Source organism: Rhineura floridana, chromosome 19, assembly GCF_030035675.1.
Source record: "Rhineura floridana isolate rRhiFlo1 chromosome 19, rRhiFlo1.hap2, whole genome shotgun sequence".
Taxonomy (NCBI): domain Eukaryota; kingdom Metazoa; phylum Chordata; class Lepidosauria; order Squamata; family Rhineuridae; genus Rhineura; species Rhineura floridana.
In genome coordinates this window covers 122661-148150 of record NC_084498.1, presented here as the reverse complement: position 1 = coordinate 148150, position 25490 = coordinate 122661, and the positions used below count along the sequence as shown (strand labels likewise).

The 25490-nt window shown below is 46.8% G+C and overlaps 1 protein-coding gene across 2 annotated transcripts in view; it reads left to right on the top strand.

Annotated features, from left to right (window-relative positions):
* The window catches only part of ZNRF3 (zinc and ring finger 3), a 98339-nt gene that overhangs the window by 62295 nt on the left and 10554 nt on the right, over positions 1–25490 (top strand). For both annotated transcript variants that reach the window (XM_061602697.1, XM_061602698.1), the window contains exons 2-5: positions 4032–4157; positions 21715–21789; positions 21992–22123; positions 25072–25182. In XM_061602697.1, coding sequence (XP_061458681.1) covers positions 4032–4157; positions 21715–21789; positions 21992–22123; positions 25072–25182 — 444 coding nt within the window. The remainder of the gene's footprint in view (positions 1–4031; positions 4158–21714; positions 21790–21991; positions 22124–25071; positions 25183–25490) is intronic.

Below are 25490 nucleotides of genomic sequence, written 5' to 3'. Positions count from 1 at the left end.
AGGAGTGGGAGGTACTGGCCTCTGAGGTGCCTGCCTCAGCCCACGTTAGCCTGGCTGCCTGGAGAGCCATTACACCAACCTTGCCTTGCTGGTCCCTTGATAGGAGGGCTGAGCCACGGGAGTGCGGTCTCACAGTTGCTCTGAATAAGCAGTGGAAAACAGAATGTTTTCTTTTTAAATCTGGCTTAGCTGTGTGAGTGGTGCTGCCGTCCAAAAGAGGAAAGGGAGTTTGTAAGTTAGACCTCCCCCCTGCTTCTTGGTGGGCTCAGTTTGGGACTTTAAAAAGTTAAGCTGGTAACTGCGCCTTTTAAGAGTGGGAGTGGGTGACTTTGCTAGGAGGACAAAACAGAGGAAGTTTTTATTCTCTTAATCACCAAGCCTTTTTCTTCTTGGAGATGAGGTTAGAGAGAGACTGTTCTATCCTTGATTCAGTGTTTGGCTGCTCTATAACAATAACCCACTTAAGTTGTGCCATCCTTTTTGAAGTTGTTTTAAACCTTTGCGAGTGTGTGCAGATATTGTGACCTTGGATAAAGGCATTTTAGTTTTTCTCTGTTTCAGACATCTAGGAAGTTCTCTTTCCCACCTACCAGCCCTATGTATTTCAAGAATTTTGTTTTTTTTCCCCTCCAGGAAAAAGCTTCCTGAAGAGGCACCTGGTTGGCCACTGTGAGAACAGGATGCTGGACTAGATGGGCCACTGGCCTGATCCAGCAGGCTCTTCTTATGTTCTTATGTTCTTAGATGGGCGGGCCATGGTTTAAATGAGTTACTGAACTTTCTTCCCCAATTGTGTCTCATGCTTTGGTCTGCATCTTGGAGATGGTCTGAAGAAGGAGCCTTCCTTTTCTAACCCATAATCCCTTCTAGGTTAGCTGCTGACATGGCAGAGTAGCTTGCAGAAGCTGAAGAGCATCCAGTTTGGGGCAAATCATTTCCACAGGGATGAGGTTGTAAATGTTCAGTTTTACCCCCATCCGTTTGGACAACCATATTATAGCAACTGAAAGGCCAAAGTACAGTAGGATTAATTGCATGTCCCAAAGACCTTTGGAGAGAGACACCATATATAGGTGTTAGGGTTGCCAGGTTCTTGGCCTGAGACTGATCCTGTATCTTTAGGAGAAGAGAAAGTCAGCCAAGTACAGGTGTTCTTGCAACTCTGTAATGGGAAAAACCACAAGGTGGAATTCTCCCTCCCCCCTCCACAACTTTTAAAGATACAGAGGACCTCTTGGTTGCCAGCCCACCTCTGAATACTGCTTACCATGAAAACCCTATTCATAGGGTAGCCATAAGTCGGGATCAACTTGAAGGCAGTCCATGGATGGATGTAACAAAAGCACCCGTCCGCTCCTTAGGTGGTGAATACATTTTTGCCTGCAAGGAATGCACATCTGTGGTCCAGAAGGGGTCTGTTTGGCAGGAACCAAAGGATGCAAGTAAGGAATCTGAGCTTAGGTGCTTGTATAAGGGGCAATTTATTTAATGGGAGATATCCTCAGCCTTGGAATAAGTTGTTTTTATGGGTCAGTAGCTGATATAGGAACAGGAAGCGGAGAGTAGCAGTAAGTGGACAGTTTTCTTGAGGGTCAAGAATTGGTTAAGAAACAGGAAGCAGAGATTAAGAATAAAAGGACATTTCTCCCAATGGAGGGATGTAGGAATTGGAATCCTTCAAGGATCGGTATTGGGACTTGTGCTTTTTAACTTGCTCATAAATGATCTAGAGTTAGGGGTGAACATGTTCGAGATGGTTAAAACAAAAAAGTGTGATGAACTCTGAATGGATCTCTTAAAATGGGTGCACCGAAAAGGTAAATGCAATTTAAATAAGCAAGTGATGCACATTGGGGCATTCCCCCCCCCCCAGATTTCACATATACACTCATGGGGTCTGAAGTGGCAGTGACTGACCAGGAACGAGAACTTGGGGTTGCATTGGATAGCTTGATGAAGATACTGACCCATTGTGCAGCAGCTGTGAAAAAGGCAAATTCCATGTTAGGGATCATTAGGAAAGGGATTGAACATAAAACTATCAATATCATAATGCCATTATACCTATCTAGTGCGATCACACTTGGAATGCTGTGCACAGTCCTGGTCACCTCACCTCAAAAAAAGCAATTGTAGAGCTTGATAATTTTCAAGAAAAGGGCAACCAGAACAATCAATAGACTGGAGCAATTCCCCCTATTAGGAAAACGTACAACATTTTTAAATAGTTTATAAAATAGGCAGGTGGTGCTGGGGGATATGTAACGAGGTGTAAAAAATTATGTATGGTGTGGAGAAAGTGGATAGAGTTTTTTCTCCCTCTTGCATAGTGTCAGAACTTGTGGTTGTTCAGTGAAGCTGAATGCTGGGAGATTCAGTACAGACGAAAGAAAGTACTTCACACAGCACATAATTCGGGTATAGAATTCACTCCCATAAGATATAGTGATGGCCACCATCTTGGGTGGCTTTTAAAAAGCATTAGGCAAATTCATGAAAGATAAGGCTGTAAATGGCTGCTGGTCATGATGGCTTGTTCACTGTTGGAGGGAGTGTGCCTCTGAATACCACTTGCTGAGAAGTGGCCATTGCACTGAGGTCCTTCTTGCAGGCTTCCCATGTTCATGTGGTTGGCCACTGAGATGCTAGACTAGACTGGCCTTTAGCAGAGCTCTTCTCATGTGCACCTGTGACAAACTTTGTTAATTGGGCTAATATCACAGGGAGTTTTTAGCTAAGATCCTAGTTTCATTGCAAACAAGGACCCATAACTGTAAGCTTGCAAGTAGCCACTAAGAACCATTTACCAGAGTGCCACAAATATCAGCTTTTATTAGAGGAGCCCTGTTGGATCAGACCAAAGGCCCATTTCCCACAGTGGCCAGCCAGATGTCTCTGGGAAGCAGACAAGCAAGATCTGAGCACATTAGCGCTATCCTGTTGCTCTTCTGGTTCTTGGCTCCTACTGCCTCTGTGACTAATAACAACTGAATTTGTAAACTGGAAGAGAGCAGGCACGGGTGGGTGGTAGAGAAACATGTCCATTTGAGACCACAGATGTAGCTCAAATAGCTAGAAGGGATGTGTGGACAGGTAGCCTGAGATAAGTCTTCAGAGGACTAGTATGTACATGTACCTGGGCAAACCTGCATTTATGTCTTGCTGTTTCTTGCTGATCTCTCCATGTACCTGCTTGGACCTTCTTGTGTTCTTATGAACAGAAGATGGAAGTTGTTATTTCTGTGCAATTCCACTCACAAAAGAACTGCAAGCAGGTAATGAGGATTCTAGAAAGATCCTCTGGGAAAGCTGATGAGACGGAAATGATGTCTCCACCCCACCCCCCACCCCACCCCCACCTCTGTTAAATTTATTGCAGTCGTACACCTTGTCTTTGGATACTGTGAATGAGGCTGGTTCAGAACATGAGGAGGAAGCAAGCAAAGGCAGACAAGCATTTGACATTTCTTCTGAAAGGGAAGAAGCACAGAGAATGAGGATTGTTTTGCTGAGATGTATGAAAGGAAGGATGGTCAGGGACCAGTTTGCTTATTCCTGCCAATGGGATGTTTATGATGGCACCCGCAGTTGCATTTCTTAACATTTTGCTTTTACTGCTTTGTTCCAGAACTATATGCACAAAAGCTTGGATTTTTTAATATTAAACATACACACTCTAGTGCTGTTCACCTTCATTCAGTCTCTGTGATAACTATAGCATAGAAGCATTGGTACCTTCTTCCTGTTTACTTAACAAAGATGTCCAGCAGGCTACATTTTGCTGTTGCATTCATGGGAGCAGGCTGTGAGGCCTGTCTGGAGTTGTGTTGTGTTCAGTTCAGCGTGTGAAATGATACCTTAAGAAGGACTATACTGTTGAACCTGAGGAGCAGTATATGTGTTGCGAGGGGACCCTGGTGGTGGTGACCTCGTGATGGAGACAGCAAATATTGTTGGTGTTTTGAATTGTTGGTGTTTGAGAACCTATTTGTCTGCTTCATGGAGGCTTCCCCTTCCTCTTTCTCTCCTAGATGCATCCTTTGGGACTCTGCAATAGCAATGATGAAGAGGATTTGTACGAGTATGGCTGGGTTGGAGTGGTGAAGTTGGAGCAGCCTGAGCTGGAACCCAAGCCCTGCCTGACTGTTCTGGGCAAGGTAAGGAGACAATCCCTAATGAAGCACAAGGCAATGTGTTTGCAGCACACCATTTGTGCTGCCAGGAACACTTTTCTTTGGTGTCTCTGTGGTGCTGGTTGACTTCCAGGTAGATGTGAATCTGGTAAACATGATCCGAGAGGAAGGGAGGCTGTTGCTGCTGCCGCTACTGCTAAGCTGTGCTTCAGGGCTTGCTCCTAGTTACCCCTTATCCAGGACGTGCTTCCAGACTGTTGTGAGCTCTTGAGGTGCTGCTCACCCTTCAGATCATAGAGGGACTTCACTGAGTACCAGCTGCTGCAAAGCCAAATAACTTTTAGGTTCATTGTGGGTGGCACAGGCTAAATGGGCAATTGGCCACTGGATCTATAAATGTTCAGCGACAAGGTGCAGATTCTGGGCCTTACGTTAGATTGCTTGAGGACTGCCATGCTGAAATTGATTCCCATTCCTCCTGGGATAATTTCCTTTGAACTTTTTGCTCTTCTGCTGTGGGAAGAGGCTATGCAACAGTTTTCTGATGGCCATGGAAAGCTGCTACTTCCCTTTATTTATTTATTTATTTATTTATTTAAAATATTTCTATCTCTCCCTTCTACCCTGCAATAGGGCACTCAAGGTGGCTACAATAAAATTGCACACATATATAATAAAATACACAATAAAAACACAAAACAATACAGTAAATTAAAATGCATAAAATACTATTAAAATACTATTAAAATGCATTATGCATACACATACAAACATACATACATGTATATATGTGCATACACATATAAGAAAGTGAGAATAAAAGAACTTAAAAGATAAAAATAAAAGATAAAAAAGATAAAAAAGTTAAAACAGTGTCAGGCTGACCCATCAGTCCCAACCAAATACATTACCTATTTTTGTATATACATCTCAGGTGACAAAAGCAAGGGTAAAGAAGTGCGTCTTCAGCATTCTCCAAAAGTTGTACAGAGAAGTTGCCAGACGCACTTCTGTGGGGAGAGAGTTCCACAGCTTAGGGGCTGCCACAGAGAAGGCCCTCTCACCACCCCTTGAGTTTCCAAGGGTGGCGGAAGTACCAAAAGGGCCCCCTCTGCTGATCTTAACTCCCGAAACGGTCTGTAGAAGAGGCGATCTTTCAGATGTTTGGGACCTAAGTCATTGAGGGCTTTAAACAATAATGTGAGCACCTTGAACTGGGCCTGGAAATGAACTGGCAATCAATGCAGCTGTTTTAAAACAAGGGTTATCTGAGTTCTAAAGGGAACCCCAGCTAGTAATCTGGCTGCTGTATTTTGGACCAGTTGAAGGTTCCAAGTTGTCTCCAAGGAAAGCCCCACGGAGAGCACTTTGTAATAATCCAGTCTGGAAGTTATCAGAGCAATGGGGCACTATGGCCAAGTCTTCTCTGTCCAAAAGGGGCCGAAGCTGGTGAACCAGCCGGAGCTGTAAAAAGGCACTCCTAGCCACGGAAGCCACCTGAACCTCCAGCTGACAGTGTTGGATAAAGGAATACCGCAGGCTACAAACTTACTCCTTCAAGGAAAGAGCAACCCCATCCAGAACAGGCTGTCTTCCTGCTTCCTGGGCATGAGAACTCTGGACACATAACACCTCTGTCTTTTCAGGATTTAGTCTCAGTTTATTGGCCCACATCCAGCCCATCACTGCCTCCAAGCACCAGTTCAGTACCTCACCTGCCTCTCCTGATTCAGATGGAATAGAGAGGTAGAGCTGGGTGTCATCTGCATATTGATGGCACCTCACTCCAAATCTCCTGAAGATAGCTCCCAGTGGCTTCATATAGATGTTAAATAGCATAGGGGACAAGATGGAACCCTGCGGAACACCACAGGATAATTCCCATGGTGCTGAACAGTAGCCTCCCATAACTATTTTTTCGAAGTGGTTCTTGTATGAACGGAACCACTGAAGCACAGTGCCCCCAACCTCCAACTCCTTGAAACAACATCAAAAGCCACTAAGAGATCAAAGAGAATGAGCAGGGTTGCAGTCCCACTATCTCTCTCCTGACAGATGTCATCAACCAGGGCAACCAGGGCAGTTTCAGTGCCACAGGCAGGCCTGAAGCCAGACTAGAATGGATCCGAGTAATCCGTTTTCTCAGGCACTCTTAAAGCTGGACCGCCTCCACCTTCTCCAGCACTTTGCCCAAAAAGGGGATATTTGCCAGTGGGTGATAGTTTAGCACTTCTGGGTCCTCTTAAGGAGGGGATGCACCACCTCCTCCTTCAAGGCAAATGGTACTTCCCCCTCCTCCAGTGAAGCATTAATCACTCCCTGGACCACCCAGTCAATCTCCCGTGGCTAGTTGTAAGAAGCCAAGATGGGCAAGGGACGAAGGGGCAGGTGGTCGGCCGCACTTCTTCAAGCAGCTTGGCCATATCCTCAGGCCCCAATAATAGAAACTGATCCAGTACAAGTGGAACAGACGGTGCTCTGGATGCCTCTATTGGCCTTGCTCTAACTGTGGCATCTGTCCGAATCAGAGTTATTCTGTTCCTAAAGTGCCTTGCAAAGTTGTTACAGCAGGCCTCTCAGGGTGTCAGAGCAATGCTCTCTTGGCCAGATGACAAAAGCCCATTCACTTCTTGGAAAAGCTCTGCTAGACGGCTGCTTGCGGGCATAATGGTTTTGGGGAAGTAAGTTTTGTTCGCCGTCACCACCGCCATGTGGGTGGCATGATACTGCAACTTTACCCATGTTTGGTCAGGTTCGCACTGAGATTTACGTGCCTGCGCTTTAACTGCCGAGCCTCCTGTTTCATCACACACAGATCACTGGAGTACCAAGGTGACCTACATGCTCCACATGAACAGCGGGGGCACTCAGGAGCAATCATGTTGATGGTTCTACATATCTCACCATTACATAAAGAGGCAATAGCCTCAACAGGAGCACCAGCCATATCAGCTGGAAAATCCCCCAGAGCATTCAGGAGGCCATCAGATTCCATATGTCTCTGAGGACGGACCATCTCAGTGGGGCCCCCAGCCTTGCAAAGTGGAGCAGCTACATTCAGCCCAAACCTTCCCAGGGAATGGTCCATCTATCACAACGGACTCACGGTGAGTCCCCCAATTACCAATCTGCTCTGTGGCAGAGACCAGGTCGAGGGTATTCCTGGCCGTGTGTGTTGGGCCACTGAAGCACTGAGACAGCTGCATGGCTGTCATGGAGGTCATGAAGTCCCGAGGTGGCCCATTTGAGGCAGCCTCAGCATGGATATTGAAGTCCCCCAACACCACCGTGAAAGGGTTCTCCAACACCACATCCAAGATTACCTCTGCCAGCTAAGTGAGGGAGGTTGTGGCACAGTAGGGTGGATGGTACCTTAACAACATCCCCATTCTGTCTCCCTGGCCCAACACCACAAACAATCCCTCAGACGCAGACCCAGTGCAGATAGGTCTCCTGGTGAGGGAGATGGGATTTTATGGATGATTGCAACTCCCCGTCCCCATCCCTCTCACCTGGAATGGTGCTGCACTGAGCACAGCTGGGTTAGCCCTGGACCACTGAGCTCATCCGTCCAGGCCTCAGTTACACATGACAAGCCTGCCCCCTCATCTACGACCAAATTGTGGATGATAGATGTTTTATTTTGGGCAGACCTGGCATTTAACAGCACCACTACAAGGCCAGGAGTTTGGCTGACCGGCATCCCAAAGTTCCGAAACACAAGCGGGCAAAGCAGAGGGGGCAAGGGCTTTGATGTGATTAGGGTCCGTAACCCTAAACCTGTATATCTTCGCCCCCCACCATATCTCCCCCACCTGCCCTCTCAGGGATGGCAGCCTCACTCCCATTGCTTCCCTGTCCAGGCCAAGACACATTCTCGATCCACCCTGGTCCACATCTAATGCAACAAAAGGAATACAGCAGAAGTTAGTGGCAGGGAACATCAAACTAGGAGGCAGTCAAACAAAGAAAACTATTGGCTGCGACTGATGCTTCTACCACTTTTCCACAGGCTGCGCCTGCTGTGCCTCCACTCTGTGGAACTGGGCACCCCCCATGGATGCTTTCTGCCTGTGCAGGAGGGCCATCCTTTCCCAGTGGAGTGAGCGTTCTCCCTCTCCTTCGGAAGGGACAGTTGGCCAACTGAGCTACAAGACATGCACCTTTCACTTCCCTTTCAGCATTTGCATCTTGCCATTCTCTCCATGCAAAGACGGAGTCCAGTGGGGAGAAAGGAGGTGACTTGGGTCTGCTGGCACTGTGGCAGGTCTGAGGGTGTGGCTGAACTGGAAGGGTGGCTGCAGAAGTGTTTGCCAGGCCAGAGCTGATTGGGAAAGGGGTTTGGTGGCTGCCTTGACTTCCATGTTCCTTTGATCGTCTGAGGTGCTGCTCAAGGCAGGCAGCTCAAGGGCCATTCTTGACTGATCTGATGATCTTCTGAATAGAGCTGGGGGGTGGGAATGGGGGGAAGGCAGAAGGGGAAGAGCAGGAGCCCTAGTCTGAATCTGGCTGGAATTACCTACCAAGAGGCCATTCCTTTCATGCCAGGCCAGGCCAAATGTGCCCTTTCTGTCATCTTCACCCCTGTCTTTTCATGGTGGGATGGGAGGGGTTGTTTTGAGCCACGGTGGAGGCAGCATCTGCTGTTCCTCTTGGTTCTCAGGCTGGGAACCCACTGAGCCCCTTTCCATGGTCACTGGGAGAAGCGTTTAGTGTCGGCTGCTTCAAAGAGGAGCTCCTCCCCCCCACCCCCCTCCTGCCCCCGGTTGCCTTAATGTTGAGAGGGAAGGGAGTAGAGCTCTTAGCTTTGTCTTCATGGGTGTTGGTTTCTCTAGGTTTTGTCCAGGCCTTCACCTGGAGATTTGGGCAAAAGGAATGGGAGGCTTTCCAAAACCTCTACACAGAAGTGGCAGCTTTTGGGATGCTTAAGGAATGGTTCTCAGCTTTGGGGAGGGGGAAGGAATTACCTGGCCTTGTCTGTGGAGTAATGGTGCTGCAGACCATTGTGCATTCTTGCTTTGCTGCTGTTCTCAGGTTGTGTATCTCCCTCCACACCCGCCCACTTTCCAAGTCACTGATGCCTTTGAACACACATTGATCCACAGCCCAACAAAAAATTTTTTTTTTTTTAGTTGCCAAGGATGTTGGAATTACTTTAGAGTATTTTGGGGGTGCTAAATCCAAAAATGACATTAGTTTTGCCGAATTGGCTCTAGTTTTTGAGATAATGGATACCCCTCAAATGACGATTGTACCCCAATACGACCTGTAGCTGCTGACGTATGCAGTAGGGTTTGGTCTGTCTTTTTACTCTTGAACATTGTTTTGCAAGTTTATCCATTGCATGTAATATCATATTGATACTTTTTTTTTTTTGAAGAGGAATATGAGTTTGTCATGAAGAGGCTGCTTAAACAATCCTAATGCATTCTGCTACATTTGTGGCGAACAGGGCCGGTTCCAAAGGGCGTCCAGGCTGGGCACTGGCCCGAAGGCCCCGCAGCTCTAGGAGCCCCTGGGGGGCCCTCCGCTCCCCTTCCGCGATCCTGCAGATCGCAAGACGAGCTTCCGAACCACCCGCCAAGATGGCGGCAAAGGCTTCAGTCCCTTACGGAAACCTTGGCCGCCATCTTTATTGATGGCAACCCTGCGCGAACAGCAGAGAAAGGTAGGTGAAGCGCTGGGGATAGTGGAGGATGGCGGGCGGTTCGGAGGCTCGTCTTGCGATCCGCGGGATCGCAGAAGGGAAGCAGAGGGGCCCGGGGCAGGCTAATGCCCAAGGGCCCCCGCATTCCTGGAGCCGGCCCTGGTGGCGAATACACTCTGCAAAAACAAAGAAAAAACATCACTGACTTTGTAAAACAAGCATATCTTGCTTATTTTGGAGTGAAGCTTGGAGATCAAGATAAGTTTTGGGCTCCCCATAAGGTTTGCAAAACCTGTGTAGAGTGCCTACTACAGTGGAAAAATGGAGAAAGGAAACGTTTAAACTTTGGTGTGCCTATGGTGTGGAGAGAGCAGCAAAACCATCACGATGATTGTTATTTTTGTGTTGTGAATGTGAAAGGCTTCAATCGCTACAAGAAACATAAGTGGGAGTATCCTGATTTGGACTCAGCAAGGCGACCTGTGCCACACAGCGAAGACGTTCCCATACCAGTGTTTACCTCACTGCCTGACCTTCCATTGTCAGATGTTGAAGAAATGCTGGACATGGAGTGTAGCACAGGTGGTAGCCCTGGAAGTGGATATGAAGAAAGCTTTTCAACACCTGAGCAGTTCTCCCAAAAGGAACTCAATTATCTGATACGAGACCTCAGTCTGTCAAAGCAAGCATCTGAACTTTTAGCATCCAGGCTAATGGAAAAGAACTGTCTATAGCCGGAAGCTAACATAACAGCTTATCGGACAAGAGAGGAGGGACTTATTCCATACTTCAGCCAAGATGAAGAACTTGTATACTGCAATAACATTCCTGGACTTCTTCTCCAAATGGGACTACCGGAATATCGACCAGAAGATTGGCGGCTTCTTATAGACAGCTCCATCAGAAGCTTGAAATGTGTTTTATTGCACAATGGTATCTGCTATGCATCTCTTCCAATTGCTCACTCAACAAAACTTAAAGAAGAATATGAAAATATCAAAATGGTCTTGCAGAAGCTCTGCTATGATGAGCACCAGTGGTCTATTTGTGTTGATCTAAAGATGGTGATCTTCTTGCTTGGGCAGCAAAGTGGATACACAGAGTACCCTTGTTTCATCTGCTTGTGGGATAGTAGGGCAAAGCGAGATCATTGGAAAAAAGTGACATGGCCTTCAAGGGAACACATGACTGTAGGTGCAGCGAACATCATTAACAATCCATTGGTTGTCAGAGAAAAAATCATTCTCCCACCACTCCATATCAAGCTTGGACTGATGAAGCAATTTGTTAAGGCCTTGGATAAAGATGGTGATTGCTTCAGATACATTTGTAGATGGTTCCTTGGACTGACTATGGAAAAACTAAAAGCAGGAATCTTTGATGGTCCTAAAATTCGTAAACTCATCAATGATTTGAATTTCACTAAATTTATGAATGATGTTGAAGCTTCTGCCTGGTGCAGTTATGTCTCAGTTGTCAAGAACTTCTTGGGTAACCACAAAGCAGACAATTATGAAGAATTGGTGCAAAACATGCTCGCTAACTTTAAACATTTGGGTACTAATATGAGCATAAAGGTACACTATCTTCATAGCCACTTAGACAGATTTCCGGATAATCTTGGTGATTTTAGTGAGGAACAAAGGGAGAGGTTCCATCAGGCTATAAAGGTGATGGAGGAAAGGTATCAAGGCAGATGGGACAGACACATGATGGCAGACTACTGCTGGAGCCTCCAACGTGATTGTCCTGATGCCCCACATAAAAGAAAATCGTACACACAGCGTTTTTCTATGCATTAATTGTGATTATCTGAATCAGCTTACTTTGTTTTAATGTTATTGTACTGAATACAATGCCGTTAGGTATTTCATGTGTTTACTTTTGTATGATTTGAGACAGTTTCCATGTCATTTGTGGGTAGGCTATGCCTGACCATTAAATTTTTTGAATTTGTTATGTTTTTCAATGGGGGCATCCATTATCCAAAAATTAGAGCCAATCTAGCAAAACCGATGCCATATTCGGAATCAGCGACACAAAGTTACCCTAAAATCGATCAAACATCATTGGCAATAAAATTAGTGTTGACCAGTGTTATAAAACTGCTCAAAAGGGAATCTTGATGTGATTTCCCTCTTCTGTGGTTTTAGTCATTGCAAACTTGCTAAGTTTTCTAGGAGTCAGGGTTAGGCTAATATATAAAGAAATCAAAATTAACAAGTCACAGGCATTAGATGACAAAAAACTCATTTGTGAAATTCACTAAAGTTGACCTTGTTGGAAGTTAGCCAATATAACCAATTTTTAAAAAGGAATCGGGGGGGGGGAAGGGGAGAGGATTAGCTGTTGGCTAGAGTCTGTTCTGGGTAAGTTGGTGAGTAGAAAGCATTACTAAAGATAGAATTCTTAAGCATAATAGAGAATAAGCAATGCTAACGAAGACTTAATATGGCTTCTGCAAAGTGACGTCCTGCTTCACTAACCCTTTTAGAGTTTTTTGAGAGTGTTATAGATAGAAGTGATCTAGCTGACATTGTGTACTTAGTCTTTCAAAAAGCTGTCAGTGGCTATGAACCACGATGGCTTTGCTCTGCGTCCACCAGCGGAGGCAGTATGCTTCGGAATGCCACTTGCTGGAAAGCACAGAACAGGAGAGTGCTGTTGCATTCAGGTTCTGATTGTGGGCTTTTCTGCAGGGATTGGGTTGGCCAATGTGGGAACAGGATGCTGGACTAGAGTGGCATGATCCAGCAGGTTCTTCTTCATGTTCTCATGTTATGTTTTGATAAAGTACTTCACCAAAGACTCCTGAGTAAACTTAGCAGCCATAAGTCCTCTTACGGATGAGAAACTGGTTAAGGAACAGGAAGCAGAGAGTAGGAATAAATGGGATGTAGAAAGTGGAGTCCCTCAAGGATCGATATTGGGACTTGTGCTTTCTAACTTGTTCATGATCGATTCAAGGTTAGGGGTGAGCCGTGAGGTGGCCAAGTTTGCCGATGATACTAAATTTTTCAAGACGATTGTGAGAAGCTCAAAAAGGATCTGTCCAAACTGTAATGCCTTTTTAGAAAATCTAGACTTATCCTGTTTGTTCCATCTCAGAAATGATATTGTTACAACTGGGAAAGGTGCAGAAAGAGGCAACCAAAATGAATAAGGGGTTCTCCACATGGTAAGGATCTGGGGCTTTTTAGTTTAGAAAAAATATAATGAAAGTGGGAGATAATAGTGGAGGCTTATGAAATTATGTATGTTGCAAAAAGAGTGACTGGAGAGAACTTTCTCTACCTTGCTCAGATCACTTGGCATCACCCAGTGAAGTTGATGGATAGCAGATGCAGGAGAGGCCAAACAAAGCTGTTCCTCATGTAACTTATGATAAGCTTATGGAATTTTCTTCCACAAGATGGGGTAGATGGCCCCATAAGAGCAAAAGCCAAAGGCCTGTGTAGTTCAGCACCCTGTTTTCACAATGGCTACTAAGGCTGAGCCTCTGGGAAGCCCACAACCCTAAAGGAGAACGTGGAGGGGAAGAGCAGCTCTATCAATGGCTGTGTGGAACCTCCATGTTCACGGGCAATCTATCTTTGAATGGAAGAGGAGAGTCTTCATGCTTGGCTTGTGGGCTTCCTTTTGGGGTATCTGGCTGTCAGCTGTGGGGAAATAGGAGGCTTTCCTTAGGTGGACCAGTCTGGTTATTTCCCAGTGTCTATGATGTAGCCCAGTAACTGGAAATACCCCACTGTCCTGTTTAGGCATGTCTCTACTCCTCATAATTCCCGAGGAAGGTGTGTTGTACATCTTCCACTTTGCCATCTTGGTCCTTTAAAAAAATGAAACCCTGAATAGACTGACTGGAGCAGGGTGTGAGATGGGGGTGGGGGTAAGAATCTGGTGCCTGCTTGTCCCAAGGATCCCCCCCCCGGGCAGCCTTTGATGCAGATGAGTTTAATTTGTGGAATGTATTTGTCAGAGGGGAACTGGGGCCTATTTGTGGTCACCAGAGGGCTTGTAGCATCACATTTCCCTTTGAATCTGTGTCTGGAAGTGAGAGCAAGCTCAAATGCCTTTCCTGATTTTCTTTTCAAACATTGCTCATAACTGTCACAATATTCCATAGCTGTGAGTTCTGTAGGATAACTCTGCTCTGTGTGAAGATGCGTTCTCTTCCATTCGTTCTATACTTGATGCAGTTGGATCAGGGGACTGAAGAAGTAGCAAAGTGTCAAGAGTGAGCATGGAGGTTGCAGATGGTGTCGTCAACTGGCAGGAGAGGTCACCCTGGTGGACACTTGCATGTGTCTCAGTGTGTGTATGAAGTTGATATCTTGCTCAGCCAGGCTAGGCAGCCCCTGTGGTGGGTGGGGGTGGGGTGAAATGAGGATGAGGGCTACCCCACTAATAGAAAGGGATGCTTTTACTGGCCACTCTTGGGGTGTCAGTTTTTGGGGACAAAGTGAAAATTGGATATCATGGGTTTAGTTTAGTTTTTTAAATTTCCCCTGATATTTGTGAGGGTGGTCTTATCCATTTTTGGGAGTGTATGTGTGTGTGAGCATCTGAAGGCCATAGGAGGATATGGGGAGTTTTTCAACTGCCAATTTTGTTTAGCAGAGACTTTTAACTATGTGCCTGGGGAAGCTGGTAAGCGGTCAGTTTACAGGGATGGGAATGTGTGGTCTTGGGAGGTTGATAGGCCAGTTAAGGAAAATGCAAATTAGATATCGCTGTTGCTCCTGCAATCTGGGGCCCTGAAATTGCCTTATTAGTCTGCTCCTTGAGCTGGCTTGGTGCTCATGTTGAATGCCAGGTCAGCTCATAGCAAAATCTCCCTCGTTCTCAGCTTGATTGATGAAGAGGCAGACCTGGCATGTATTGCCAAGACTTGGGTGGTAGAGTGGTGATAGTGTGTAGCCCCTCCCAGGGCAGGGAGAGGGCATTGCTGTGGTCTATAGGAACTCTCTCTCTCTCTGTCTCTCTCCCCTCCCCCCCCTGCTCCTGTCTGGGCAAGTGCCAGTTTGGAGAGTTTGAACCTTTGTTTGGGTGGGCGGGGTAGATTGGGGATTCTACTGGTGTACCCACCACTCTGCCCAGCAATCTCCTGCTCTGAGCTGATGGAGGTGTCCTGGTGTTAATAAGGACCCTCAGGATGGTTGTCGCGGGGGATGTCAATATCCATTTTGAGGCCACTGGATCTGGAGCAGCCCAGAACTTGATGGCCTCCAAGACAACCAAGGGGTCATCCTAACACATGACTAGACTAGACATAAACTAGACTTGGTTATCTCTACTGAGTAGGAAGATAGTGGTCTGAAGGTGGGGGATTGTACAACATCTCCCTTGTCGTGGTCAGCTTCCTGTGGAGATTCAGACTTATGGCAGCTGTTTCTCTCTGCAAGTGTGGGGGACCTATTAGACTGGTCTGTCCTTGGAGGCTGATGGACTGATGGATTCCAGAGGGCCCTAGGGCATTTTCCTGCTGGTGTGGCAACCACTCCTTTAGAAGCCCTGGTTGATTTGTGGAATGCATAGATGGCCTGGTCACTGACTTGAAGACTCCCAAGTGACCTCTCCTGCTTGGCACAGCCCTTGCAGCCTCTTGCTATATGCCCAAGCTGTGGGCAGTGGAGCAAGCTGGGAGGTGCCTAGAACACAAGGGGAGGAAAACTTGGAGCAAACACAACCAAACACTGGTATGTTATCATTATTGTGCCTGCTTAGCGGCAGTGATGCTGGTGAAGAAGGAGCTTTTCTCCACCAACAAAATATGGCAGTGATACTGGCTTCTGATGCATTTCCGGTCCCAATTCAAGGTGCTGGTTTTGACTTGGGACCTCAGTACCAAACAGAACACCTCCTCCAGTATGTAGTTACTTGTGCCCAAAGGTAATCAAAAGAGGCCCTTCTTCATGTTGTGCCCTCTCCAGCTGAAGCTCAGTCAGTGGCCACAAGCAAGCAAGCCTCTGACATTTTGCCACAACTACTACTAGCTATGCAATGTGTTCCCGGACTGTTTTCAAGGGCAGCCTCTTGTCCACTATTGGCAGTGGGGTTTCCACTAGTGGGGTCACCCTGAAGGGTACAACAGGAAAGGGAATTTCTCCTTCTGGGTATGATGAGGGAGAGGACACTCCCCCATGGATGATTGGTTGTGGATGGGCTTGCTCCTAAGCAAGAGTTTGAGCAGCTGGTGGGCAGGTGAATTAACCTGGCTACCAAGTGAGAGGGGGAATGTTAGGTACTTGCATGTCTGTAGTGAGAGCATGAATGCAGCTCACAAATGTGATTGGTCTGTATTTGGTGATTTTACTATTTTATATTGGTTTGATTAATTTGTTGTGTTTATTGGATTGTTATTGTGTGATGGTTTTTTTTGGTGTGTGTGTATTAATATGCTGTTCATCACTTATGCGGCCTCTGGGCCCAAAAATGGTATATACATAAACCATAACATAGCACATTTTCAATGGGCCTACTGGGAGGTTTGTGTAAAAGTGAGCAGGAAGCTCAAGGGATCTCTGGTGTCCTTGGATTCCAGGGCAGGACTGAGATGCAGTCCCATACAGAACACGAGCTACCAGCAAGGTCAAAAGGAGACCCCCCTACCCTTTCCTACTTGTTGGTTCTTTGCTTCCTTCACAAGCAAAGCCAGTGGAATTATCCAGCAGTCTCTGTCTCTTTCCTTTTTGCCAGGATGTTCAGGTATGGAGGTAGCCCTGATATATTAGGAATTGCTACTTAAAAACCATATGTGTTTTCCAAGGGGCCTCTGGACAGGCTGCTTCATTTGTGTATGGGAATGGATCTGAAGCTCTCATCTCAGAAAACTCTCAGAAACATACGCTCCAGAGCTGTCCTGGACGTGCTGGAGATCCCAAGCCTTCTCATGGAATAAGAAGAAGATCGGAGACTGGTTCTGAAGCTTGCAGCCCAACCTGGGACTGTCATACTGCCTGCATGCCTGGCTGTTTACTGGCAGTGGTTAACCTCTTGCAAGTTAGAGCTCCTGTTGTGAGCTGCAGAGGCTGCAGCCACCAGCACCACAGTGTCGATGACGAGGAGCTGGGTCTGGTGAGGGGGCTGGACTCCAGGCAGATTGCCATTGCTGGCAGAGTGCAAGAACCCAGCTGAAAACATGGATGCCTCCAAGAGGGGAAAAGAACAGAACTCCAAAGTTGTAATTCCTCACGCTAGAAAGTGCGCAGGAGAAGCGGGACTGGTTTTCCCAGTAGAGTTTTTTCTCTCACTGTTCTTCAGGCTGGCTGCAAAGCAAGGCCAGTGAAAACAATCCACAAGCAGTTTGCCTCTCAGTAACCAGAAATGTTGGCTCAGAGGAGGCTGCCCGAAGGAGCCGACCTGCTGGGAGACGTTCTCCAAGCAACGGCTTGAATCTAAGTCGTCCTGCTGTGGAATGGCTTTGGCAAACGAAGACCCCTAATTAGAGGTGGAAGGGTTTCTGTTTTTGTTTTTCTATAATCCTTACCCCGAGGCCTCTGCTGTACAGTTCTGTCTCTGCTTGTGTGGAGAGAAGTTTCCAGTTTTGCTTTGTAATAAGAATTCTTCTTTTGGAATGAAACAACATGCTAACATAGGATGTGGGATAGTTTGACCTGCCACCATAAGACATCTAGAGAACAGCAGCTCTGCGAGACTCCCTTAAAGCCAGGCTTGACCTGTAGCAGGTTTGCTAGATGGCAGCAAAAGGCAGGAAACACATTTCCCAGGAATCTATGCAGGGAGGGATCAGATGAGGGGGTGGTGAGGAGGAGGATTCCTTTTGCTGAGGAAACACTAGGCTATAGCAAGACAGATATAATGCTTGGCATGAGGGCATCTCCTTGACTTGTCATCCTTACTATGGTTCCTAGATGCACAGATGCACACCCATAGCTCTTAACAAGGATAATGTTGCTTGGAGCACCATAGTCAGCAAAACAGAATTTCTTCCTCTTCACAGTCAGGAGATGGTTAAAGAAGAAGCAAAGGTTGGAAGGAGAAAAAGGGAATCCATGAAAATCTCCTGAAGTCAGTGTTGAAGTTAGTCCCAGTGGTCTCCTTTAAAACAAAAAGGTAAAAAAACAGTGTTTTAGTGAGTAGGAGCATGTTATGGTCAGTATTGTGACTGATGCCACATTGAGAGCACCCAAGAAAGATCAGGATCTCTTGGAGTGGAGGAATTGAAATCAGGAGCTTGGACTCTCTTGTGGAGGCTGCAAAGGAGGAGTGTTGATGGACGTGATATCCCAGGCTGAAAAGAATGAAACACAAGTTGTATGGGAAGGGCCATGAGGTGCCAGCCTGGCCCTGATGCCCTCGCTTACTTCACCCACCCATTCCTCAGGCATGTTTCCCTGGACACTCCCCCACCCCCATCTATCCATGAGTAGACTCTCTCCCTGTGTCATACATCCTGCCACACTATCCCCCCCCGCTCATCTTCAGTATTATGGAGCTGGCCATTTAAGTGAAACAAAGTTGTGCCCTCCTAGGGTGCCCTTGTAGTTCTAAGGAGCAATAAGGAGGGGCCTGATCCTTTGACCATTCCTGAGCGTACAGAATGAGCTGATCATGGTCAGTGCCATGTTATTGATGGTCTTATGGACAGGCCCTTGGCTGCCAGGGTGGTCCTGATCCTGCAGCGAGAGCTGCGGGGTTTTGGAAGCTTAGAATATGTGCAATGCTGAGCAAGGGCAACACACTTGGGGCCATCAGGACCCAGGACCAGCGCTGCACAGAATGTGGCTTCAGATGGGGTTGAGGGCAGCTCGTGGCTCCTTTTCCCTCCCTCCCTCCCTCCCTCCCTCCCTCTCATCTCAGAAGTAAAAAGCTCAAGCAGTCATAAAAGGGGAGAAAAATGGCAGTTGATTTGCATCCGCCTGGCGGGGCTGATTCGTACATCACTGCACATATGGCCCATGCCTCCTAGTGAGCCCTGTAACTGGCTGCGTCCTCTTTCAAATGGTCCAGCGCTCCCTGGGAGATGAGCAACAGATGCATTTGCTGTGCTGTGTGCACTGGCTTGTAGTCCCCCAAGACAGAAGAAAAACTGCTTCTCAACTCAGTCTTAGCTGCGGTGTCAGCTCTGGGCCTCCCTCACAAAGCCCCCAGTGGAACATTGTGCTTGCACACAAAGATGACGACCCACTGATATTTGGCACTTTGCTTCTGGCAGAGGTTAAGTTGCTCAGAGGTTAAGTTGAGATAGAAGGTGTTTAGGATTGGGCTCTACAAGGTTTGTTTATTGTTTTATGCTGTTATTTGTATTCTTTTAAATTTTTTTTTTAGTATTTTAAGTGCCTGTTTCATGGTTTTAAGGTTGCGTATAGTTTAATTGTATCTTAATTGTATATTTTTGTATGTTTTTAACTAGATGTAGTTTTATTTGTGTAAGATCCTCCGTGGTGCAGAGTGGTAAGCGGCGGTAACGCAGCCGAAGCTCTGCTCACGGCCGGAGTTCGATTCCAGTGAAAGGAGGAAGTCGAATCTCCGGTAAAAGGGGTCGAGGTCCACTCAGCCTTCCATCCATCCGTGGTCGGTAAAATGAGTACCCAGCATATGCTGGGGGGTAAAGAAAGGCCGGGACGGAACTGGCAATCCCACCCCATATATATGGTCTGCCTAGTAAACGTCGCAAGACATCACCCTAAGAGTCGGAAACAACTCGCACTACAAGTGCGGGGACACCTTTACCTTTACCTTTAGTTTTATTTGTAAGCCGCTCTGAGTTCCAGTTTGGAAAAAGGGCGGGGTAAAAATAAAGTTTCATTCATTCATTCAGTCTCCTCTTTCCCCTTCTCATTGGCTGAGCAATTGGGGATTAGATTCTGCCTTTGCAAGGGGTACCATCTCTATCCAGTGGAGGAGGGTGTCAGTCAGTCAGCATGGCAGGCCTGAGTCCAGCTGGCCCCCACCCCCTGCTCTGAAGTGGAACTCCACAATTATGATTTTAAAAGAGGAGGGAATGCGGCAATATCCAGTGAACCTTCATCTGGAGAAGCAGCCTGTCCTTTGTCTAGATCCCTAAGAATGCAGAGGCACCTGGACAGCAGATTGAAACAGCTCACCTGGCTATGTTCTTTTCCTCTTTGATGAGAAGGACTATATTTCTATATAGAGGCATTATTTCTATATTTGCATCTTTACGCATAAATGCCCCCTCTCCCTCCCCTCCCTCCCCCCCCCCCCCCAGTGAGAGGGATTCAGCTTCTTGTTTCCCCATCTCTTCCTGGCACTAATGATGAGGGGCTGTGACTCAGCTTCGGAGAGGAAACTTTCAAAGGCTGAACTACTTTAATTATCCTGCAAAGAAGGGGAGGGAGCACTCCTGGTGGGGCAGGCAGCCACCTGTGTTGTCCCCCCCCTTCAGGTTGCATGAAGAGGGCAGGCAGGCAGAGATGAGGCTCCAGCCTGCTCTGCAAAGTGGTGCTTTGGCTTCATAGCTCATCTGAGAGAAGAGCAGAGCACGGTGGCGGTGGAGGAGGAGGAGGAAATGGAACAGGGAGGGAGGGAGGGAGAGACGGCATTCTGTGGTGTGTTTGTGGCTTCTTTGCTTTGATCTCCTGCCAGGGAAACCTGGAAGGTCAGGCCAAGTTGCAGCTAACCTATGGAGCATGGAGCACACTGGAATGTAGGATTGGAGCCTCCCTGCCTAGACAAGCCAGGCCAAGTCTGCTGCTCTCCTGTCCTGGAACTGCCTGGCCAGGTGCCTCCTAATGCCAGCAGCTTTTGGACTGTGGTAGTGGGAAGGGGTGCCCCTGCACTTCTGTCTCTCTGAGCAGAGAAACGGTCTGATTCATTGGCATCAGCCCTGGTGTAGCTGGCCAAACTGCCCTGGCAGCGCGGATCCAAAGAGCTGGGAATGGGGAAGAGCCAGGACTCCCTTGGGAAGTAGCCAGTCTTGTTTAGTCTTGGGAGGGGAGGGGGGCTCTGGGCTGCAGTGGGGGTGACAACTACGAGCTTAGAGATCTCTGGTCTTTCAACACTCCTGCCAAGTATGTCAGACTTGTGTGCAGTTTCAATGGGACGAAATGGAAAAAATGGAAATGGACTGCCTTCAAGTCGATTCCAACTTATGGCGACCCTCTGAATAGGGTTTTCATGGTAAGTGCTATTCAGAGGGGGTTTACCACTGCCTCCCTCTGAGGCTGAGAGGCAGTGACTGGCCCAAGGTCACCCAGTGAGCTTCATGGCTGTGTGGGTATTCGAACCCTGGTCTCCCAGGTCGTAGTCCACCACCTATTGATGGGCACAATTTATGTGGAGAGAACTTCATAAAAGACAAGAGTTCCCCCCCCTCCATTTGGAGAAGGGGGGAAGACACGGCAGAGGATGAGTTTCCTTTTAAAGAGTAACGGCTTCTGTGTGTTGTGTGTGAGAGAGCGTGCAGATTTGGAAGCATCTGCCTTTGACAAATTTTGGGTGGTGGGGGGAATGTATAAAGTGGTTTGGGCAAAAATGAGGGTCTCTTTATCCATCTCGACACTGACCTCTGGTGGCCAAGCCAGACACAGCAGCATCCTAAGGTGCTGGGTTTGTTGGAATGAGAATCTCTCTCTCTCTCTCTCTCTCTCTCTCTCCCCCTCTCTCTCCCTCTCCCTCCCTCCCTCTCCCTCTCCCTCTCCCTCTCTCTCTCTCTCTCTCTCTCTCTCTCTCTGGTTGCTGTTGATAAGCAGGGAAGACAATGTGGGCTTGAAGTGTGTTTTGGTGGTGGTCTGCATTCTTTCTCCCTATCTGTCATCCCCACTTCTAATGTTTGCTGCCACCCATTTCTTCATGATCTGTCAGACTCCCCCACACTCTCAGGAACATGGCCCTAGGTGGCTGTTTCCCTCAGAAGGAAGAAGGCTTGATAGGTGAGGGAGAAGTGACAAGGAGCTGATTTCTGTCTCTCTCTCTCTCTCTCTCCCCCTCCCTTTCCACTTCTTATAGGCCAAGCGGGCAGTTCAAAGAGGGGCCACAGCTGTCATCTTTGATGTGTCTGAAAACCCAGATGCAATCGATCAGGTATGCAGTGTAGTGTGTGTGTGTGTGGCTGGGATGTCCTCAATATTTGTACCTATGTTGTTTCTCTGCTGAGAGTAGTATGTGGAGGGGGTCCATGCATCCTTGGTCAGCCTGTCCTCTGCTTCTTTGCCAGAAGAAAGGCTTGATTTATTGGGGGCGGGGAGGGATTAACCGGGACTGATTGTCTATCATTTTCTTCTAGTTGAACCAGGGCTTGGAAGACCCTCTGAAACGGCCAGTGGTGTATGTGAAGGGGGCTGATGCAGTTAAGCTGATGAACATTGTTAACAAGCAGAAGGTTGCACGAGCGCGAATACAGCACCGGCCTCCACCGGTAAGACATCAGGGCAGTTAAGGGCAGTTGTGGGCTGCAGTTAGTTTGCCAAGCCTGGATCTCATTTACCTTTGCAACATGTCAGGAAGTGGGCATATTCATTCAGGGGTGGAATTCAGCGTCGGCCTGTCTGGACAATACCTAGTTGTTGTTCTCTTGAGGTGTTGGTATTTAACCTTCAGTTTACCAAAAACAATAGAAAATCAATCTGGAATGCTTTAAAAGCAATGGGGGGTGCCACAGCATTGATTGTCCTGACGCGCAACCTATACTCTGGACAAGAGGCTACTGTAAGGACAGAGTATGGAGACAGCAATTGGTTCCCAGTCAGAAAGGGTGTGAGACAGGGGTGTATTTTATCACTCTATTTGTTTAATCTATATGCAGAACATATCATACAGAAAGTGGGATTGGACCAAGATGAAGGAGGAGTGAAAATTGGAGGGAGAAATATCAGTAATTTAAGATATGCAGACGATACCATACTACTAACAGAAACCAGTAGTGATTTGAAACGAATGCTGATTAAAGAGGAAAGCACAAAAGCAGGACTCAGAATGTCAAAAAGACTAAAGTAATGACAACAGAAGATTTATGTAACTTTAAAGTTGACAACGAGGACATTGAACTTGTCAAGGATCAGCAATACCTCGGCACAGTCATTAACCAAAATGGAGACAATAGTCAAGAAATCAGAAGAAGGCTAGGACTGGGGAGGGCAGCTATGAAAGAACTAGAAAAAGTCATCAAATGCAAAGATTATCACTGAACACCAAAGTCAGAATCATTCAGACCATGGCATTCCCGATCTCTATGTATGGATGTGAAAGTTGGACAGTGAAAATAGTGGGTAAGAGAAGAATCAACTCCTTTGAAATGTGGTGTTGGAGGAGAGTTTTGCAGATACCATGGACAGCGAAAAAGACAAATAATTGGGTGTTAGAACAAATTAAACCAGAACTATCGCTAGAAGCTAAAATGGTGAAACAGAGGTTATCATACTTTGGACACATCATGAGAAGACATGATTCACTAGAAAAGACAATAATGCTAAGAAAAACAGAAGGGAGTAGAAAAAGAGGAAGACCAAAGAAGAGATGGATTGATTGGATAAAGGAAGCCGCAGACCTGAACTTACAAGATCTGAACAGGGTGGTTTATAACAGATGTTGTTGGAGGTTGCCGATTCATAGGGTCGCCATAAATCATAATCGACTTGAAGGCACATAACAGCAACAATTAAAATAAAATTATACCCACCCACAGCAGACGCACACACCAATTAAATAGACTATAGCATGCTCCAGAATTCTCCGCTTCCTTTTTGTTGTATGTTTATTTGTCTCTTGTCTCTTCTCCTGGGTACTTAGGGTTGTTGTTGGACTATAACTCCCATAACCCTGTGCCATTGTCTGAGCTAGCAGGGGTTGATGGCCGTTGTCATCTGACAACATCTGGGGACCCAAGGTTGAAGAACACTGAGTTAGAATTCCACCTCAGTTCTCATTTTCTCTTATATGCAAATGGATCTGAGAGTATGTGGCTTGTCAAGATCACTTGAAGATTTTTTGGGAAAGCTGAGCTATAAGTTCTAAAGCTGTCAGATTCTGACCAGGCAGCACTACCATTTGAATACTGGGTATAAAGTGATCACCTCTGGCTGGCTGGCATGAAGTTTGAGTTTCCAGAAACGTATTTGAGTCGAGTAACCATTCTTCAGTGACCATCGTCTGCTAGTGCAATGCTCTATCGAAAGCAACCAAACCCTGCTGTGCTTTAAGAAGAGCCTGATAAAATCCAAGCAATTTCTTCACGGTGGCATGCTGTGGAAATGGCTCTTGCAGTTAACAGCTGCATGGGAACGTTTTTTTTTTCCAGGAGTGTCTGAAGCCTCTTGATTGTTGGGTGCAAACGAGGAGGCCATTGCTATCTGTGGATGCCCCAAAGGCAGAGGCTATTGAAACAGGGAGGCGGCGTTTTCAGCGGGCCTCTAGAGACAAATCGCATCCTAGCAGAGGCCTGATATACCATAGCTGTTCATAGAATGAGTCCATAGGGTTGGATCATGGTGGGCAGGTCAAGGGTTGGTACTCAGGAAAGCCAAGTGGCAAAGTCCTCTTGCAGCAGCTCAGCTTCTATATAGGGAAGGGTTATTTGAAAGGGCCTTCGTATGAAAACTAATTCCATATAAATATATCACTTCCCAAGCAAAGTTGAGGTTTCCAAATGTGAAAGCCCTTTAAAGTATGCTTGAATCAGTCCTGCAAAAGTTTGCTATGCGTTTTCAGTTATTTGATTTCACCTCCTGACGCATTGCAGAGGAGAAACGGACTGAATTAGCATTAAGCCTGTGTCATCAGGTTTTGGGACACGGAATGGCCTTGCACAGGGAGCTCTTTTACACAGAGGCAGAACTGTGGTCCATCTAGCTCTGTATCATCAGTGCTGCCTAGCAGTGACTCTCCAGGGTTTCAGAGTTGAAGGTCTTTCTGAACACTGCCTGGAGGGGTCAGAGACTGAGCTTGGACCGTTTGCACGCAAAGCAGGTGTCCTGCCACTGAGTCACTGCCCTTCTCTAAACCTTAACCCAAGCTTTTGCAGTCATGTGTGCGAGAATGAGAGTACAGGTGGCCTGAGGTGGAAAAATAAGTTTATGAGGTTTAATGTGAAAAATTAAATTGGGAACCATGAGCCTCAGAAATGAAGGACGTGGTCATATACAGAGTGCATCGCCCTGCTGAGTAAGGAACTTTTATATTTAATAAGATGATTCCACAATACAACAGTATTCCTTTTTTTTTTTTACATTTTATGATTATTGGTAATGGTGATTACAGCTGCTTGCTTGAAAGATATCTCTGTCTGCGTTGAGTGTAACAATCAAGTATATTTAACTGTATTGGAAGAAAGCTAACTTGCTACCCCTCTCCATCCCTTTTGCCTCAAAGCAACCTACAGAATACTTCGACATGGGCATTTTCTTGGCCTTTTTTGTGGTGGTGTCTCTCGTTTGCCTCATTCTCCTTGTCAAGATCAAACTGAAGCAGCGCCGCAGCCAGGTAAGGAAGAGCTGCCTGGCCGTCTGGGAGGTTGAATCATTTCCTCCAGAGAAGATCTACTTTGGGGGCTGCTTTGGGAAGGCAGCAGGCACTTGAGCATAATCAGGCTTTCTTGCAGGAAGCTCTTTAGTCCCAGACTCTGATCCTGGGAATCCCAAAGTCCTTCTGAAAAAGCTTGCTTTGCTTCTTTCTCTAGCTCTGTGTGGTGGATCTTGGGTTTCTGAGGTACATACAGTTGTCCAATTTGATGGGCTAGATGAGGTCTTTTGGCTCCCTCCTTTCCACGACCAATAGCACTTGCAGCAGCA